Source organism: Puma concolor, chromosome C1 (assembly GCF_028749965.1).
Source record: "Puma concolor isolate L17-30 chromosome C1, mPumCon1.1.hap2, whole genome shotgun sequence".
NCBI lineage: Eukaryota > Metazoa > Chordata > Mammalia > Carnivora > Felidae > Puma > Puma concolor.
The window spans coordinates 132,522,428-132,541,776 of record NC_141674.1 but is presented as its reverse complement, the minus strand read 5'-3'; the positions used below and the strand labels follow the sequence as shown (position 1 = coordinate 132,541,776).

At 34.1% G+C, this 19,349-nt stretch overlaps 1 protein-coding gene across 4 annotated transcripts in view; it reads left to right on the top strand.

The window, feature by feature from the left end:
* Positions 1–19,349, top strand: part of LRP1B (LDL receptor related protein 1B) — a 1,907,075-nt gene that overhangs the window by 1,724,011 nt on the left and 163,715 nt on the right. For all 4 annotated transcript variants that reach the window (XM_086718488.1, XM_025932005.2, XM_086718489.1 and 1 more), the window contains exon 67: positions 19,115–19,231. In XM_086718488.1, the coding sequence (XP_086574614.1) occupies positions 19,115–19,231 (117 nt within the window). The remainder of the gene's footprint in view (positions 1–19,114; positions 19,232–19,349) is intronic.

The following is a 19,349-nucleotide window of genomic DNA, read 5'->3' as shown; positions in this document are numbered from 1 at the left end:
CTCTTCCTCCCCCTTCCCATGTGTTCATCTGTTTTCTTAAATTCCACATATGAGTGAAATCATATGGTATTTGTCTTTCTCTGACTGACTTACTTTGCTTAGCATAATACATTCTAGCTCCTTGCATGTTGTTGCAGATGGCAAGATTTCATTCTTTTCAATGGCTGAGTAATACCCCACTGTGTGTGTGTGTGTGTGTGTGTGTGTGTGTGTGTGTGTGTATAGTAGAATGTCTCCAATTCATGTGTTTGTCTATGAGTATATGAGTATGTGCTTGTATGTGTATTTTACTCTTGAAAATATTTGGGAAAAACTGCCATAAAGTAATAATTCCTATGTATAGCAAGCATATGTCATGTAAACAAAAAAATGATTTTACATAGTACACAGAATAATTATGTATTTTAAATCTCTATTTAAAATATATAAACCAGTGATGTCTGGGTGGATCAGTCATTTAAGCATCCGATTTGATTTCAGCTCAGGTCATGATCCCTGGGTCGTGGGTTCGAGCGCCTCATTGATCTTGCTTTGAGCCTGCTTAAGATTCTCTCTCTCTCCTCCCTACCTCTCTCTCTCCTCCCCCCTCTCTCCTCTCCTCTCTCTCTCGCCTCCCACCCCGCTCCTCCCTCCTCTCTCTCTCTTTCCTCCTTTGCCCCCTACCCTTCTCGTGCTCTCCCTCTCTAAAAAATATAAATGAAATAAAATAAAATATATAAGCCAGCATATCAGATCATAATATTAAGAATCTTTGGCTCATGGTGAAGCTAAATTTTAAAAAGTTAAACAATTTGGGGTGCCTGGGTGGCTCAGTCGGTTGAGCATCTGTTTTGGCTCAGGTCATTATCTCACAGTTTGTGGGTTTGAGCCCCACATCGGGCTCTGTGCTGACAGCTTGGAGCCTGGATCCTGCTTTGGATTCTGTCCTCCTCTCTCTGTTCCTCCTCAGCCTACACTCTGTCTCTCTCTTTCTCTCAAAAATAAAGATTAAAAAAAATTTTAAGTGAAACAATTGAAAGAAAACACTAAGTAAATACTGGTAGAAGTGATATTAGCGAATAGCAAATTTGTGCAAGTGGTACATGGATAAGTGAATTGGGAAATATGATGCTAGTGAGGTAGACCAGTCACCGGTTCAGTGGGTTCCTCCTTCCTCCCTGTTTACCTAGTTGCTGATGCCAGTCAGAAGAGTCACCCTGGTTTTGTAACAGCACTTGCAACCAACTTTCACCATGGATATTAATTTTATTGATATGATAGATCACGGGATATATGTTTTAAAGTGCCAGTTATTTTCTTTCTTAAACCCACTAGATTATGATATGAAGGACAATTCTGTTTTTTTCATTGTTTATAGTGAAACATTAGAAGTTGAAGGAATATTTGAGTGAGCTAAATTAATGCAAATTTAATGATGATTTATATTATCCATTGAGATACTTTGCTTTCTGCATGCGTCTAATGGCTGTATTAAAATGTGAATTTTATTGGCACCTTTATTTGAATTCTCAAATTAAATTCAGCTCAAGCATTGGTTTTTAAAATTTCTTTCATAGCCTGCTGTCTCTCTGATAAATATGATTCTACAGCAGATGCAGTATTATTATAGGAGGAAAGGCAGGCTTATTAAAAGGTGAATAAAGACATCTAACAGGGAAGTGCACTACTAAGGTTTTTAAAGACATTTGGGAGTAAAGCCAAGCAAACCATCATGTACTGTAAGCAGAATCTTAAAAAAAAAAAATCAATACCTTGCTGACTAGGCAGCCAATGAGGAAATGATAAGATAAAGGCTAATGTGATCATTTATTGATATGTAGCACCTAGTTGAACTGTAAGTCAAGTAAGGGGCATGTTCTGTATTGAGAGAGAGTGAGACTGCCTTTTTTTTTTTTAAATGAGCTACCTTGTTTCCCTCTAAGTCTAAAGTATGCCATATTATGGGAAACAACAATAACAACACAAAGTGCATGAATAATAAATCTTGTTATTGAAGGCTTTGTAATGTCCATATTTATCTCTGAGTATAAATTTATAATCACTGTATGAATATACATTTTACCCTCTCATGTAGAACTACTGTGTATTTAGGGTTTAATGGTGAAGGCAACTATATTTTTCTTGAATTACCTTTGACACGGCTTTTGACATGTATACAATTTTAGTCAGCTCTTAGAGTCCATAGAACTGAAATCTTAGTGTAAAATGGCAAAAGGAAGAAGCAATGAAGAACTTTGTTTGGGGGAATTACTTGTGTTCCACTTGCAGAATAGTTTATAGTGTAGTTATTGGGTCGGATGATATGGATTCAAGTCCTGGGCCCAGAGTTTAAGAGCTGTGGGCTTTGAGACAAGTAATGTATTATAACCTTAGTTTTAGTATTCTCAGCTATTCAATATACTTTTCTTGTTGAGTTGGTAGGAGGTTTCCATGAATCAGGCTTAACCTTAAACCTAACACAGAGAAAACACTCAATAAGTATAAGCTGTTATGAGTGTCTTCAAACCAAGACATAAAAATCAACTTGGAATCTGAAAATACTAATACCAATTTTAAAAGATGGCCCATAATATTTACTTAAAAATCTCTTCACATACACAATTTTTACTGTACCAATTATAATGAAATAAAAAATATTCATGTTTTAAAAAAAGTGCAATCCTAGTTGAAATGATAGACCTATTTGTTACTTCTAGTCAATGAACCTAGTCAAGAAATCAAATTATTGACCTGTAATCAATATATCTTATTACCAGACACATTTTATTTTGTATAAGATTCTCAATAATCTTTCAAAGATAAGTTACTTGTTACTACCTACTGTTGAGTTTATCAGTATATATGCCACTCTTCTAGCTTTATAGGTAAGAATAAGCACCGAAGCTGCAAAAAAAGGTAAATTATCCAGAATGTATACAGGATAAAGAATTCATCATGGCAGTTCTAAGATCTGGGTTAATGTGTTACTGCAGTCATCTAGCAGTCCTTCAAATCTTCACTTTATTTTGTCATAGATCTAAAAAATTATGTGGAATTCTTAGTCAGGAAAAAAAAGAGGTCAAATCTGTATCATCTCGGGATGCCTGGGTGGCTCAGTTGGTTAAGCATCTGTCTCTTGATTTCAGCTTTAGGTCATGATCTCATGATTCCTGGGATTGAGCCCTGTGTTGGGCTTTGCACTGACAGTGCAGAGCCTGCTTGGGATCCTCTCTCTCCCTTTCTCTCTACCCCTTCCCTGCATATTCTCTCTCTCTCTCTCTCTCTCTCTCTCTCATACACGCACAAAATAAATAAGCTTTAAAAAATCCATGTGCCCTTTTTCAAGGAGAAGAAATAGCAAGAGTTACCACAGAAAGCCTTGTGCCTGATGTCAGTGCCCTTACTCAACAATGGATAGTCTTCCTGAGCTGTCTTACCACTCATGACCTTCTTTCTCCACTTCAGCTATCCCATCTCCCTGAAGTCCCTTGGATACTTCAGGCCTGCTTATTTCTCCAAGCATGTTTCTTCCTGGAATGCTCTTTCTCCCAGATAATGACATGACTCAGTCATTTTCTTTTTGTTAGTCTTCATGGTCACTCTCTTAATACAGCATTAACACTCTTATTTGAAATTCCTCCTTCACACATATTCTCTATTTCCTTCCCTTCCTTATTTCTCACTATAGCACTTCTTACCCTCCAATAAAGTATTTTTATATTCTTTTATTATATGTCCTGAATCCCCAGTTGGCCATTAGCACATGAACTCAATGAGGAAAGGGATTTATGTCTTTTCCATTTATTCGTATAAACCCTATAAGCTCAGAACATGACAGGCATTAATGCATGTTTGTTGAGTAAATGACTACATAAATCCTTTCTTAAGTTAGATTTTCCAAGAATTAGAAACTGCACCCATAAAGATTTGATTACAAGTGGTTTATTTGGGAGAGGATTCCAGAAACCACTCGTAGGTGGGTAGGGAAGTTACCAAGGTAGGGAGGAAAAATAGAAGTACATTATTGAGCAGGTTACTGCAGGAATGGGATCCATTATACCAGGAAATTCTATGAGGTAGTATAGAATACTTAGAGTAACCCCCCAACAAAGGGGAGAGTCGGGATATTTATTCACCAGCTAATAGCAGTCATTTGTTAATGTCTCTCTTTAGGAAGAGAGGGACATTATTGCCCTGAAAAGCATTTCCAGAGTGGAGTCAGGCAGAGTCACAAGTACTTATATTTAGAAGTCATCGGCTTAGACGTGGTGGATACCAAGGATGTAGAAGGGCCCTGATGTCATACAGTTCAAATCCATAAACCAGAAAAGACTTCATCACTTAGGGGTTCAGGAATCTAAGGACATCACTATAATTGAGGGACCCTGAATGGCACAGTGTGTTGTTTCTCAATTTGTAATAAATCCCTTGTATTCAGCTGATACCAGATTTAAATGTGCATTAAAATCATTTGAAAGAAAATACATTGATAAAAGGGAATCTTGAAGACAATATGTGAAGGACAAGAGGCCATACTACCATGTATATACATAATTAGATCATAGTCTAAGGCTCAACAAGTATTGATCACCATCATCTAGCACAACTGTTTCCTCTTCTTATTAGTCTCTTTCAGTATTTTTTTATAGATGGTCATTTGGTCCTAAAAAATAAAGCCTATGTTTTCATCCTGACTTTCTAAAATCTGCTCTTTTGAAATGATTTTGCACATGAAAATAAGAGACGATTTGACAATAGAGACTAAGTAGGTTAGCAGAAAGTGAGATCGGCCATCAGACAGTGGTGTTGCTAAAACATGCTTTTTCTTCATCTACCTTTTCCTTCATACTGGAAGCATTATTTCTCCTGATTATTGTAAACCATATAAACTATGGCTTCTCTAAGGTATTTGGGGTATGGTGGAGTAAATAAAACTATCCTAGATGTAAACTTAATATTTTTCTTAATCTATGATGGAAAACAAAGGAATAATTAAATGCTTTACCTGTTTTTGAATAGAATTTAAAATGATTCAGTGTAAAAAGAGGTCTAAGAGAAAAAATTATACTACTTAATACTAACCATACTAAAAAAACTAACAGTACTAGAAAATTAAAAATATTTCCATTTTAGTGCAATTCTCCATGAATTTATACACAAAAATGAATATATTTTAATGAGATCAAAATCCTAAAAAAAACCTGAGTGCATACTAAGTGATGAAGTGATGTGTGTTTGTGCATATAAAAAAATGTATGCAAATATACATACACATGTATGTATATATCCATACATATATTTGCATATATTTACATACATGGATGTATCTTGACCTTAACTTTTCAAAGTATTAAGACACTAAATTTTAGATCAAATCTAAACCTCTAAATAGGAGTATTAAAAAGAAGAAAAATAGTATTTGAATGGTTTGTTACTCAATTTTATTAACACATTTTTGACTCTGACATTCTTGGCTGAGTTCATTATGCACTTTACAAAGCATATTGGTTAGATAAATGATTTAGAGCAGTTGCTCAAAACCAAAGAAATTTCTTTTTAAAAAGCTATCTCTGGGGCACCTGGGTGGCTCAGTTGGTTAAGTGTCTGACTTTGGCTCAGGCCTTAACCTCACAGCCCGTGAGTTCAAGCCCTGCATCAGGCTCTATGCTGACAGCTCAGAGCTTGGATCCTGCTTCAGATTCTGTGTCTCCCTCTCTCTCTGCTTCTCCTCCACCCATGCTCTGTCTCTCTCTGTCTGAAAAATAAAGCAGAATATTAAAAAAGCTTACTCTGCTCCTAATGTTCCCCCATACACAATACTACAACAAAGATACTCCATTCATTATAATTAGTAGTTAGAAATATTTTTTTCAGAGATTAGCCTAGGAACAAAATAATAAGAATATAGGAAAAATTTTCGTCAGTTTTGGTACCAATTCCTACAAGATTTCAAATGGACACACAGTTTAATATTCAATGACAAACGTAACTATACATAAATCCTGATGCTTACGGGGATCTGCCCTACAGCTAGCATTCACTTATACTCTCTCTCTTTTCTAGGTGTGGCACTTGTGTGCATGCACATGTTGTATATATAGTCTTAGAGATAATTAGCAGTATCCTTTGTATGCATTTATAACTGGTATCTACATACTGATTGAAGGGTTATGTGTGCCTGTGTGTGTGTGCACACGTGCATATATCATTTTTTACTTGGTTTTATGAGATGAATATCTCTCACCCCACCGCAGACATTTATTTAATATATATATAATTGTATGTTTGCAAGTAAATGAAATTTTCTGTCAATTGCCCTCTTTCTTCACCTCCCACCTGAGTTTTATAATCCCAAAGAAAGGTTTGGTAACTATTTTACATTAAAAAGTAGTCTGGTTCTTTATGTTCATAATTACTGATTGATATAATCACAAAAACTCTAAGTGTGAATGATAAATTTATAAATACACCTTATGTGAGAAATACTTTCAAGAATATCAAGCAGAAAGAATCTTTCACTTTGTTAAGTAACTAACAAATGTGTCACATTCGATCTAAGAATGTTAGTGCCTGTACGAGGAACCTGAGAATGTATGCCAAGGACAAGATAAGACATAAAGACTATGAAATATGAAATGAGGTGAATGTCACTGAAGAAGACTCTATTGAAACATATATGCATATATTTAACTGTAGAAGAAAGAATTTTTATTGTGAACATTATCTTCCTTATTCAAATTGGAAAAAAAAATATATCAAGAACTTAAATACCAAACTCTAGAGAACTCTAGCTAAACTAAGGCACATCCACAAGATAAATATTATACAGCCAAAGAAATGGCATTTGTAAGAATTTTTAATGACTTAGGGAAATTACTTGTATGCAATTCTTAGTAAAATATATACTGCACAATATGTAATTTATTTATTTTCTTAGAGAAACATAATGAAGGTTATGATATGTGGCTGTGAGTTGTTTGTTTCTACTTTCCTGTATTACATAGTTTCACACTTCCATAAAGAGTACTGTATGTGTCACTTATATAATTAAAAAAATACTATTATCTAGGAAGAATATTACAAGCAAAAATGTTTTATAGATATGATAATTAGACATATATGCAGATAGTAAAATTAAAGTACACATTTGATTAAAAGACTCCAGGCGTCTTGTAACCTTTCAAATTTTAGGATTAGGAATGTGATTCCCCACAAAATTTGAGGGTCTTATACGATTAATACTTACATGTGACCTTGAGCAAGTTACCAATACTTGATCTTTGTGTATAAAATAAGTAGGATGTGGGGCCCCTGGGTGCTCAGTGGGTTGAGCATTTGACTTTGGCTCAGGTCATGAACTCATAGTTGGTGAGTTCGAACTCAGCATCAGGCTCGCTGCTGTCAGTGTAGAGCCCACTTTGGATCTTCTGTCCTACCCTCTCTCTGTCCCTTCCCCACTTGCACACTCTCTCTCTCAAAAATAAATAAATCTGTAAATAAATAATACATACATACATACATACATAAACAAGATTCCTCACAATGTTATAGTAAAATCATTTAATATTATTCACTTAAAATAATAAGATTATAAATGTAAATACCGAAAGCAGTGCCTGCAATATAGCAGTCTTTTAAATAAATATCACTTTTCTGGACACCTGGGTGGCTCAGTTGGTTAGGTGTCCATCTTCAGCTCAGGTCATGATCTTGCAGTTTGTGAGTTCAAGCCCCATGTTGGGCTCTGTGTTGACAGCTTGGAGCCTGGAGCCTTCTTCAGATTCTGTGTGTCTCTCTCTGCTCCTCCCCTACTCACATTCTGTCTCTCTCTCTCTCTCTCTCTCTCTCAAAAATAAATTTAACATTAAAAATAATTTTAAAAAAAATAAATATCACTTTCTTCCTCCTAAATTCACATAACTTGTTGAAGATAAAGTTGGTATTGAAATCCACATCTTCTAAGTTTTTATTTACTATTTGCTAATTTTTACTATTTTTTTCTATTTATTTACTATTATTGTTATTTAAGTAACTAGTTACTGAATAATTACTACTACTGCTTAATTATCACTACTTACTATTTATTAAGCCAGGTGTTCAGTACTATGTATTTCATTTTAATTCTTAGCCTTTGGGAAACTGAAGCACAAAGAAGATACATAATTAGTTTAGGGGCACCTGGGTGGCTCAGTCGGTTAAGCATCGACTTTGGCTCAGGTCATGATCTCGTGGTTCATGGGTTCGAGCCCCACTTTGGGCTCTGTGCTGACAGCTCAGAGCCTGGATCCTGCTTCGGATTCTGTGTCTCCCTCTCTCTCCTCATCCCCTGATCGTGCTTTCTCTTTCTCAAAAATAAGCAATAAAAAAATTTAAAAAAATAATAATTACTTTAAATTGTACATGAGTAGGAGACAGAATTAGGATTTAAATCAAATTCTGACTTTAGTGCTCGGGTTCTTTTCACTATGCCTCACTATCGCCCCCCAAATCAGAGTTTGATATTATTCATCCAAAAATGTAAAGTGATTTGAGCAATTGTCTGATGACTCTGATTTAACAGGGTTAGGCCAACTACAGGAATATAATCAACTGTATATTTACAAATATTTTGGTAGACTCCCTTTTTAGTTGCCCTGAATTGCTTTTAAAGTAAAACATAGAATCAATACTTAGAAAAAAGATAGGAAAAGGCTTTTTTGATTTTGTAAGCTGGGTGAGGAAACATAAGTGGAATTGCTACAACATGACTATCAGAATCTGTAATGGGGATTCAAGAATGACTCTGAAGCACATTGCCCTACCTGTACCTTCGTATTTTAGAGGTTTGGGTTCCTCTTCCTCTCTGGTTCACAAATGCAAATTTGTTTATACAATATTACCATACAAGCTGTCAAGACAACAGGCTGTTGAGAAGAGAATGATAAATGGGATAGAAGGGGTTTGGCAGGTGATGTGCAGTATGTTGGCAAAGATGGAATAAAGCTGTCTCCCCCCAGTTCACAACCATAAAGTCACAATACACATTTCTAAATAAGAAAAAAAAATCATAAATTCTTGTCAAGTGTAATAGATGGCATTACAGGATGTAATATGACACTTTCTAAAACTGCATAATGTGAATTCACAAAACTTTCCACTGAAAATTACATTGCATTGACATATAACTTTAGAAATGTCATTATTGGAGCTTCCAGAGAGCTAGCTTATAATAGATTCACCTCTTTATAAAGAAAATATGTCATCGGCAGTTTGTTTTACTTTATCAGCCTTTCTCTTCTCTACCTAGAAGAATAATATAAAAGTTGAAAGAATAAATGAAAATTCAAAAGTGAAGCAGAACTAGTAGGATCCCCCTGGAACAAGCTGCAGCTGGCATTGTTAAGTCTGAACTGCTGGTGCATCCACATATTCTTTCCACTTCCCCTAGAAGAACAGGCTGCGCATGTAAGTGTTCGTGGAGGAATATTACCCTGATTGATGAGAAGTAACATGAAATTAATTCTCAGATCCACCAAACACTGCACAATGCAAAGCAAGCTGCGGCTTAGAGGCTGTAATAGCATATGTCCCGTAGAGAATATGCTCAAAAAATGCAACCCTCACTTTGTAGTGTTTGTACCGTCTCCCATCTTCATGGAAGCCTGGATTTGCAAATTACTTTTAAATAAAGACTAATTCTGAGGCTTCTTATGGGAACAGATCGCATTTCCCAGGTAATTATAAACCAATGAAATAGCCTGGGAATGATGTAAGTCAGCACACACAGATAAGAACATTAACATGAAGAGTCCCTAATATTTTTTTTTATTTTTGAGAGAGAGAGACACACACAGAACTTAAGTGGGTTCCAGGCTCCGTTGCTATCAGCACAGAGCCCGACGCAGGACTTGAACTCATGAACTATGAGATCATGACCTGAGCTGAATTCAGACACTTGACCAACTGAGTCACCCAAGTGCCTCCAAGGAGTCCCTAATATTTTTAAGCAATAAAATAGTATAATGTTTGCCTTAGGCAGGACTCTCGTCCAATGCAAACCAGTGGCAAAAGAAAATTTCTGCCTTGATTCCAGGGAGTAGATGGACTTAACCTCAGGAACAATTTGGATACAGGTATTTACAAAGAGCCCTATCATCTTTTCTCCACTTCTAAGTTGCTTCATACTTTATTGGTGCCTTCTGAGAATGTTGTTTTTATTGTGGTTTTTAAAATGACCCATGGCAAAAAAAAAAAAAAGCAAACCATAAGAGGCTCTTTTTTTTTTAATGTTTATTTATTTTGAGAGACAGGGAAAGAGAGTAGGGAGGGGCAGAGAGAGAGAATCTCAGGCAAGCTCCATGCTGTCAGCACAGAGTCTGATGCAAGGCTCAACCCTATGAACCATGAGATCATGACTCAGGCCGAAATCAAGAGTCAGGCACTTAACTGACTGAGCCACCCAGGCACCCCAAGAGACTCTTAACTATAGAGAACAAACTGCAGGTTGCAGGAGGGAAGGTGAATAGGAGGATGGGCTAAATAGGTGATGGAGATTAAGGAGGGCACTTGTTAGGATGAGCACTGGGTATTATATGTAAGCGATGAAACACTAAATTCTGCTCCTGAAACCAATAGTACACTATGTTAACTAACTAGAATTTAAATAAAAACTTGAAACAAACAAAAATAAATAAAAATAAACAGTGAAATAAAATGATCCATGGGAATTTAAGGAATAATACTTACAATCTCAAAAGGAAAGAAATAGTCCCTCTTTCAGTAACCATGGAAATTACCTCCAGTGGCTTTAATTGGCTTTGTTAGGTTTTTTAACGGAGACTCCTAAATTGGCTACCCCTATAACCAGTTTTTATTTACCTCTTAGAAACAGAACCCCTAAATCTCAGGTTGACGCTTTGCTATTCAGAATAAGTCATCACATTTCCCATCTCCCTTTATAGGGAGCTTTCATCATGTGACTAAGTGCAGACTATTGAAATTTAAGTAGAGGTGTTATATGAGACTTCCAGAAAGACCACGTTAGGTTCTTTTTTGTTTTTGTTTTTGTTTTTGTTTTCTCAAAATAGAAGGGCTTCTTCTTTTGCTTTCTTGGTCTTTCTATTTCAGACCTGCAAGGCGATAGCTAGCCATTAGTTAAGAATAGATTGATAAAAATCTGTGTTCCTGAGGATATTGTCTAGCCACTTATTATCCTTGCACTGCTCTCCTCTTTACATTTAATACTAAAGATGAAAAAATCATCTATCAGGTATAAACTGTGAAATATTTTCTTTCTCTTTCTTTCTTTTTTTCTTTTTTTAAACACGGGTGGTGCCTGGGTGGCTTAGTTGGTTAACTGTCTGACTTCGGCTCAGGTCATGATCTCAATGTTTGTAAATCCCAGCCTGGCGATGGGCTCTGTGCTGACAGCTCAGAGCCTGGAGCCTGCTTCAGATACTGTGTCTCCCTCTCTGTCCTTCCCTCTCTTTCTCTCTCTCTTCCTCTCTCTCTCTCTCTCTCTCTCTCTCTCTCACTCACTCACTCAAAAATAAATAAACATTAAACATGAATAACATGACCATTGTATACTAATTGTGGTCCAGGGGAAGATGCCTCTCTGGGTCATATGGTCCTCTCCTGTGACAGAAGAGGCAGGAACAGTAATTTCAAAAAGACCAAAAAAACTCAGCCATTAATAATGGTATATATCTAATATTTACTATATTCATGTCACCAAAAAGTATGTGTCAGTAGATGCTACCTGCTATAGAAAATAAGGAAAAGAATATGTTCCCTTATCATTGTTGAGGAACTCATAATATCAAGGAGGTTTAGAACTTTTGTAAAGCAGCATTTATAGGTGATTCATTTCCATATGATACTAACAGAAACATTAAGGAGAATTTAGCTGGGAGATCAGAATTATACAAAGTTGATTTAAAAAAATGGAAAGAATGACATAAAGAAGTTATGCTCTGATAGCTAACAGATCGTCATCCTGCCCCCAATGGAGGACAAGGATTTCTACAAGAGAAGGTACTCCAATTCTGGTGTCATACTTCTGACTCTATGACGTTATAATCTGGAATAAAAGAAACAAGCAGCTACCATGACTGAGGTTACAGTTTACTGTTCTCACAGTTCTTTTGCTTCAGTGTTTCTATGACTATATTTACTGGAGTTTTTGTTTTTTTGTTGTTCTTTTTGGTAACAAAAGTTGTTGCATGTTAGTTATCTATTTGTAATCATGTTTCCTAAACTAGAAGATGGAAAGGGGTGATTACGAACAAAAAACATTAGCAAGGACAACAAGCCCCCCACATCCCTGTTTTTGTTTTTTGTTTTTTGTTTTGTTTTGTTTTGTTTTTGTAGAGATGAATTGCCAGAATTTCTTAAATCACAAGCTAAAATCTTCTTACTAAATTTTCTCTAAAATTAATTTATGTATTATATTTTCAAATTGATAGCCAACTGAGTTCTATACCTCAAGATATAAATTTTCCCAAGCCATTTTTTCCTAATCAGCAGTTGAATAAAACACATGACAAATTTACAAGTGATATTTTATTTTCTAAAGCAATAATACAACATTACTAGTGTAACAGTGTACAATTTCAATTTTCTAGATATCTATTGCTTCATTAAAATACTATTTTTTAGGATATTTAATATATAATATATACATGCGATAGGCATCATGTCACATATTCACTGAGGATCTTAACATTTTCCCCAATAATATAATGTGTTATTTTGTTCTCTGCTGCAGAGCTAACCAGAAAAAATGAAATGTGTTATATATGAAAGGCCAACATATAACATATTATCACTACTGAATACTACTGGAAACATTTTAGTGGGATACATTTTTTTGGGATGTTCTCAAGAGGAAAAAAAAAGTGATACAAGTAGGCTGAAGCATTATTTAACTCTGGGATTAAAATAAAACCTTTGGCACCTCCAAAAAGGATGAAATTTTAGACACAGTTGTTTATATTCTATATTCTCAATTAAGTATACTATAGTTGGGATCTATAATAAAATACTAGTTCATTTGTATTTTTTGAATGCCATCTAAAATTTTCAAAAGGTATGCTTTTTAAGGGTGGGCAAAACTAACTGTATCTTTGGGTCAGAAATATATCAGATGATAACAAAGTGCACTTTAAGGAAATTCAGTACTCTCATTAGGACTGAAATCACCCGAAAAATGAAGACAGATAATTGCAAACTGATACTACAAATATCTAGCACAGGACAGAATGAGGGCATGATAGCCTCAAATGCCAAATAAAGAAATCTCTGGAGATACATGTATGTGATATAAATACAGATGTACACATATACACATACTATTGCCTATAATTAGTATGGAACATTTAAATCTCGATGCCCCAAATAAGTAGTGTTTTGTTTTGTTTTGTTTTTTTGTTTTGTTTTGTTTTAAACAAGAATTATCTTTCAGACTGCCCTTCTGTTCTGAATACACCTGAGCATTCAGGGAGTAAAATAATTCTTTACCATACTATAATCATTTGGACTTTTCAAATGCCTAGCAATTCTAATAATAAAGTCATTTTTAATTAAAATAAAATAAAGTGCTCAGATCTGAAATGTTCAGTTTGATGAGTTTTGGCAATTTTATGCAGCATGTTTGTTACATTAAATTCCCCTAGAAAGTACTCTTGCTCACCTTTTAGTCAATTCCCCTAGCATTTCTCTCTACAACCACTAACTCCTCTCTATCACCACAGATTATTTTTACTTGTATTTGGGTGTGTTATAAATAGGTGCATATACTATTTACACTTTTGCTTGTGAATTTTTCATTTGCGTGACGTTTTAAAAAGATTTCTTAGTTATGTCTTAGTAATTCATTATTTTTTTATACCTAAGTAGTTTTCAGTTGAATGGATATATTCTCACTTGGGTTATTTTAGAAGTTGATTATTATAAATAAGGCTGCTATAACCATTCTTGTACAAATTTATTTTGTTAACATTTGTTTTCATTTTCCATGAACACTTAGATATAAAATTGCTGAGTTATAGGGTAAATACATGTTTGCCCTTTTAAGAACTAGAATAGACAGTTTCAAGTTCTCTATATTGTCATGAAAATTTAGTGTGGCTTCTTTGATTTGAGCAATTTCGTTAGGTGTATAGTGGTATCTAATTGTGGTTTGAATTTGCATCACCTTCATGATCAATGGTTTTAAGAACCTTTATTTGTCATTCAAATATATTTTTATTTTATAAAGTATCTTTTCAAGTCTTTTGTCTGCTAATGTGTAAGATATATAGAAAATTTTATATATTCTGGATCTAAGTAATTTCCCAGATATATATGGTGCAGATGTTTCTTAATATGTTGCTTGCCGATTCATTTTCTTAATGATACTTTTTAAAGAATAAAACATTTTAATTTTGTTGAAGCCCAATTTACTAATTTTGTATTAATTATTAATGCTATTTGTGCTCTGTCCAAGAAATATTTGCCTACTCCAAGATTATTAAAATATTTTTCCATATTCATTATGTTTATCACCATTTCAGATTTTTTAAGTTTATCCATTTTTGAGGGAAGGAAGGGCAGACAGAGAGAAAAGAGAGAGAGAGAGAGAGAGAAAACCAAGCAGGTTCTGTGCTGTCAGCATGGAGCCCAATGAGAGACTCAACCCATGAACCATGAACCATGAGATCATTACCTGAGCCGAAATCAAGAGTTGTATGTTTAAATGACTGAACCCCATCTCAAATTAATTTTTTGTATGAAATATTAGGTTGAGATTTATGTTTTCCTTATGGATAGCCATTGTTTCAGCAATATTTGCTAAAAAGGACTTTCTTTAGCTCATTAAATTGATTTTGTGCCTTTGTTGAAAATGAGTTGACCATATATATTTGTTTATATTTCTGGTTTCATTTTGTTTAACACTACATTTTCTCAATTATCATAGCTTTATAGCAATCTTTGAGATCAGGTACTGTAAATTCTCCAATTTTTTTTCTTCTTTTTCATTATTGATTGATTATTCTAGATCCTTTAGATTTCAGTATATTTTAGGATAATCAGTTTCTTCAAATATAACTTGCTGGAATTTTGATGGGGGTTCCATTAAATCTTTATACTAATTTCAAGAAAATTTTAACAATTTGAGTTTTCTAATCCATGAACATGATATATTGTTACATTTTCTTAGGTGTGAATTCATTTTTTCTCAGTAGTGTTTTACAGTTTTCAGTATGAAGGTATTATACAAATTTCACTAGTTTTATTCCTAGATATTCATTATTTTATTGATGCCCTTGTAAAAGTTTTCTTTTTTTAGTTTCATTTTTGGTTATTGCTAACATAGAGAAATATAACCAAATATATATATATATATATATATATATATATATATATATATATATATATAGTCATTGTATTTATATCCTTTCTAAATTCACATATTACTTTCAGTAGTTTTTACATTCCTTTGGATTTCTTTTGGTATAATGAGAAAACTAAATTTCTCTTCCACTCCTGTATCCCAGCCCTCTTCTCCAGTTCTTGCTCACAAAGACATTATTACTATTATTTTCAGAAATAGCCCATGCATATGTAAGTGGCAATAGGATTGCAGTAGATACTACATAGTTTTACATTTTGGTAGTCCCTCTGGGAGGATCAAATGTGTAGTAGTATCTGTAATTCATGTGGGAACATAGTAAATAAAAAAAAAAAAACAAACAAGTTTTCAAATCCTCCATTTGTTTTCTCCATTCTTATAAAAAAAAAAAAAACTACATTGTTCCAATGCTATTTAATAATTTGAATAAACAAAAACTTTTATATAGTGTGATCATTTTATATTAATTACTCTAAAGTATTATAATGTAGAATTCTATATGTTCTATTCTACAGTTAGGTTTTTGGGCCAGTGATTTTCAATCTTGCCTAGTCATTGGAATCAGCTGGCTAGCTTTAATAAAAATACTGATGTCTGGGATCTACCCAGATTTTATTGATGTGGGATATTGACTGGGCAAAGGAATTTTTTTTAAATTCCCCAGGTGATATTAATGTGTAGCTAATTTGATAACAGCTATTTTACCTTGCTAATACATTTTCCTATTAAAATATATTTATATTATATTTATATATTATATATAATATAAATATATTATATTTATATTTAATCTCCTCAAGGGAGACTTTAAATGAAGAACAAAGTCTATATGGTCTGTATAGTTTGTATTTCTTACTTTTATAGGCAGTGTCATTTGGAATGCATATGGAATACATAATAATTTGGAAACATAACGTTTGAATAGCCTTGCATAAGGCAATTAACCTTTCAGTGTTACTGTTTCTGTATGCCCTAACTGAAATCTTAGCAATCAACTGTAACTTGTTTTTGTTAAGAAATAAAGTAAATGCAGATCTCTTTCAAACACAAAATATGATACAAATATTTAAACATAGAAAACAAATGTACAAATGGGATTTAGGAGGGAAAAAACAAACAAACTCCAAAACACTTATTGTATTGATACTCAGTATCAAATGTGAACCTTGCATAGCCATGGGGAATTGTTTGGGGCCAATGTTGTAATTCTAGGTCACATAGTCTATTTGTTTGATCCAGTCTGATCTTTCTTACTTTCTTATATTCTAAAATTTTAAAACAATATTTTAAAATAATGCAAACAACATATAGAGAAGAATTAATAAACCTAATCTTAGATAAGCATAGAGTAGTGGCTTCAGAAAAGTTTGTTTTAATTGCTAAAATGAAACAACCATATACATAGTTCAGTACTGAACCCCTATTTTGAGTGGTCATTATTGAAATTCCAATCATCCTAACACATTTCTTGACTGAGTGAAATGTGAAAAATGCTGTGTTAGACTTCTGCATATTTTAAGCCAATTTTATTATTTTTTTCTCTTATTTACTTAATTTTATTTTTTAAATATAATTTATTGTCAAGTCAGCTAACATACAGTGTATACAGTGCTCTTGGTTTTGGGAGTAGATTCCCATGGTTCATCACTCACATACAACACCCAGTGGTCATCCCAACAAGTGCCCTCCTCAGTGCCCATCACCCTTTTTCCCCTCCCCCCACATCAACCTTCAATTTTTCTCTGTACTAAGAGTCTCTTATGGTTTGCCTCCCTCTCTGTTTGAAACTATTTTTTCCCTTCCTTTCCCCCATGGTCTTTTGTTAAGTTTCTCAAATTCCACATATGAGTGAAAACATGGTATCTTTCTCTGACTGACTTATTTCATTTAGCATAATACCCTCTAGTTCCATCTGCCTCCGAAGTCAAGGGAAATAAAAGTAGAAATGAACTATTGGGACTTCATCAAGATGAAAAGCCCCTGCACAGCAAAGGAAACAATCAACAATACTAAAAGGCAACTTATAGATTTTAAGCCAATTTTAAACTCTAATTTAACGTGTAACACAAGTGAAAAGGATATACCACAAAACACAGCACTCAACACAGTGACACAAGTTAGTTACTGACTAATCATTAACAGGCAGGTAGGCTGGAGGAAGAAAGGGAGGGAAGGAGGAAGGGAAATACAGGCTCGTTATATGTATTTATATATAAGGACTATCTATCTGTAGAAAATTTTGAAAAGTTTGAAAAATTTGAAGTCTATCATGAGAATTTCTACATAAATGTGTATTTTTCTATAGTGAGATCTGGATATAAATTTTTCCATTGTCATTTAATATCTTTGTAATATTGGAGACATTGCTTAAACTCCTTGAAACTTATTTTTCTCATTATTTTAAGTGCATATAATAATACTTCTTAGGGATGTTATGAAGGCTGAATATGATCATGTTTTAGGAAAATGCTTAGTCAAGAGGTAGGTTGGATCCTTAATAGATGTTCATTATTTAATTTTCCAATTATATCTAAATCACTTTTGCTTTCATAATTTTGTTTGAATTTTACAAGACATATTTTAAAGCAAACACCACCAAATTGCTTATCTTCTCCTTTAGTTAATCTATTTTATTAGTCTGAGTTGTTAAACTCACTGTCCATCTCTAATACACCTGAGAGTAAGGAGTCAAGATAGGGAATGTGTCCTAATTTACACATGAGCATTTACAATTTTATTATTGTTGTATTATTGAATTCCTTCCATCTTTAGCTTTCAGACCCTTGGTAATCAGGGCATTTCATAGACCAAGGACAGTGTTATCACTAGAGAGCTTCTTAGAAATCCAGATCTACATAATCACAATCTCCATTTTAGCAAAATTCCGAAGTAATTTATATGTGTGTGCATTAAAGTTTCAGAAGCACTGAAGCACTTTAGACTGTATACAGTTAGCTATTACTCTTGTGAAAATTTAAGAATATATGACCTAAGATTTAGATATATTCTTATTGCATGCATTCTGATTCTGGCTCAATTCTGGACACAGGTTTCTCGTAAAGAGCACTGAAGCAGGAGTAAACACACACACACACACACACACACACACACACACACACACATTGACTGTGCCATTTAATGGTAGTAAAACTTCATCAGGCTTCTAGACTCTAAGTCTCTGTTTTGTCATTTGTAAAGTGAAAGGCTAGTTAATACCTGGCCTTGTACTCAGTGGGATTGTTTAGAAATCAAATGACATGATACCTCATTAATTTTCAAGGTCTGTACACTACAGGTTCTATTATAATCTATGAGTTTAGATCAGTTGATAGGTTGATTATGAGTAAGAAATTCTTAGGGAGGAAGACAAGATGACAACCTCAGAGTCTGACTAATAACCATTTATTTTTGCTGTCTTATGCAAGAAATAGAAGGTGGCTTAGGGAGGGAGTATCCTAAAGAGAATGGTAGTTCTTAATAGTTTTGATTTTTTTGATTGATTTGTGTTGACTTTGGGTGGGCCAATCAATTGCTTTATAATTGGCTAGTGATGAAAGCATGACTGATAACATAAAACAAGACAATAGGATGAATTTTATTTAGCACTTAACTTCAGTTTTTCCTAGAGATGCTTCTCAGTTAGTAACTGAATTAAGGTCTGAGGAAATGTCATATGCCCTGAATTTGGCATGGCAGTAAGGATATTGTGAGGGATATCTTCATGGAAGTCAGTGATGCAAACTCTGATTCTTTCTATTACAGACAAAAAGACTTGTGGACCTCATGAATTCCAGTGTAAAAACAACAACTGTATTCCAGATCACTGGCGGTGTGATAGCCAAAATGACTGCAGTGATAATTCAGATGAAGAAAACTGTAGTAAGTAGCTGTTGCTTGAGAACACTGTGAGCATGAAGCGTATTCAATAAGCAGGAGAGCAATGTTTAGTTCAGTTAAGGTATGAATTTGAACCTATCTGTCCCGCAGCTCACATTTT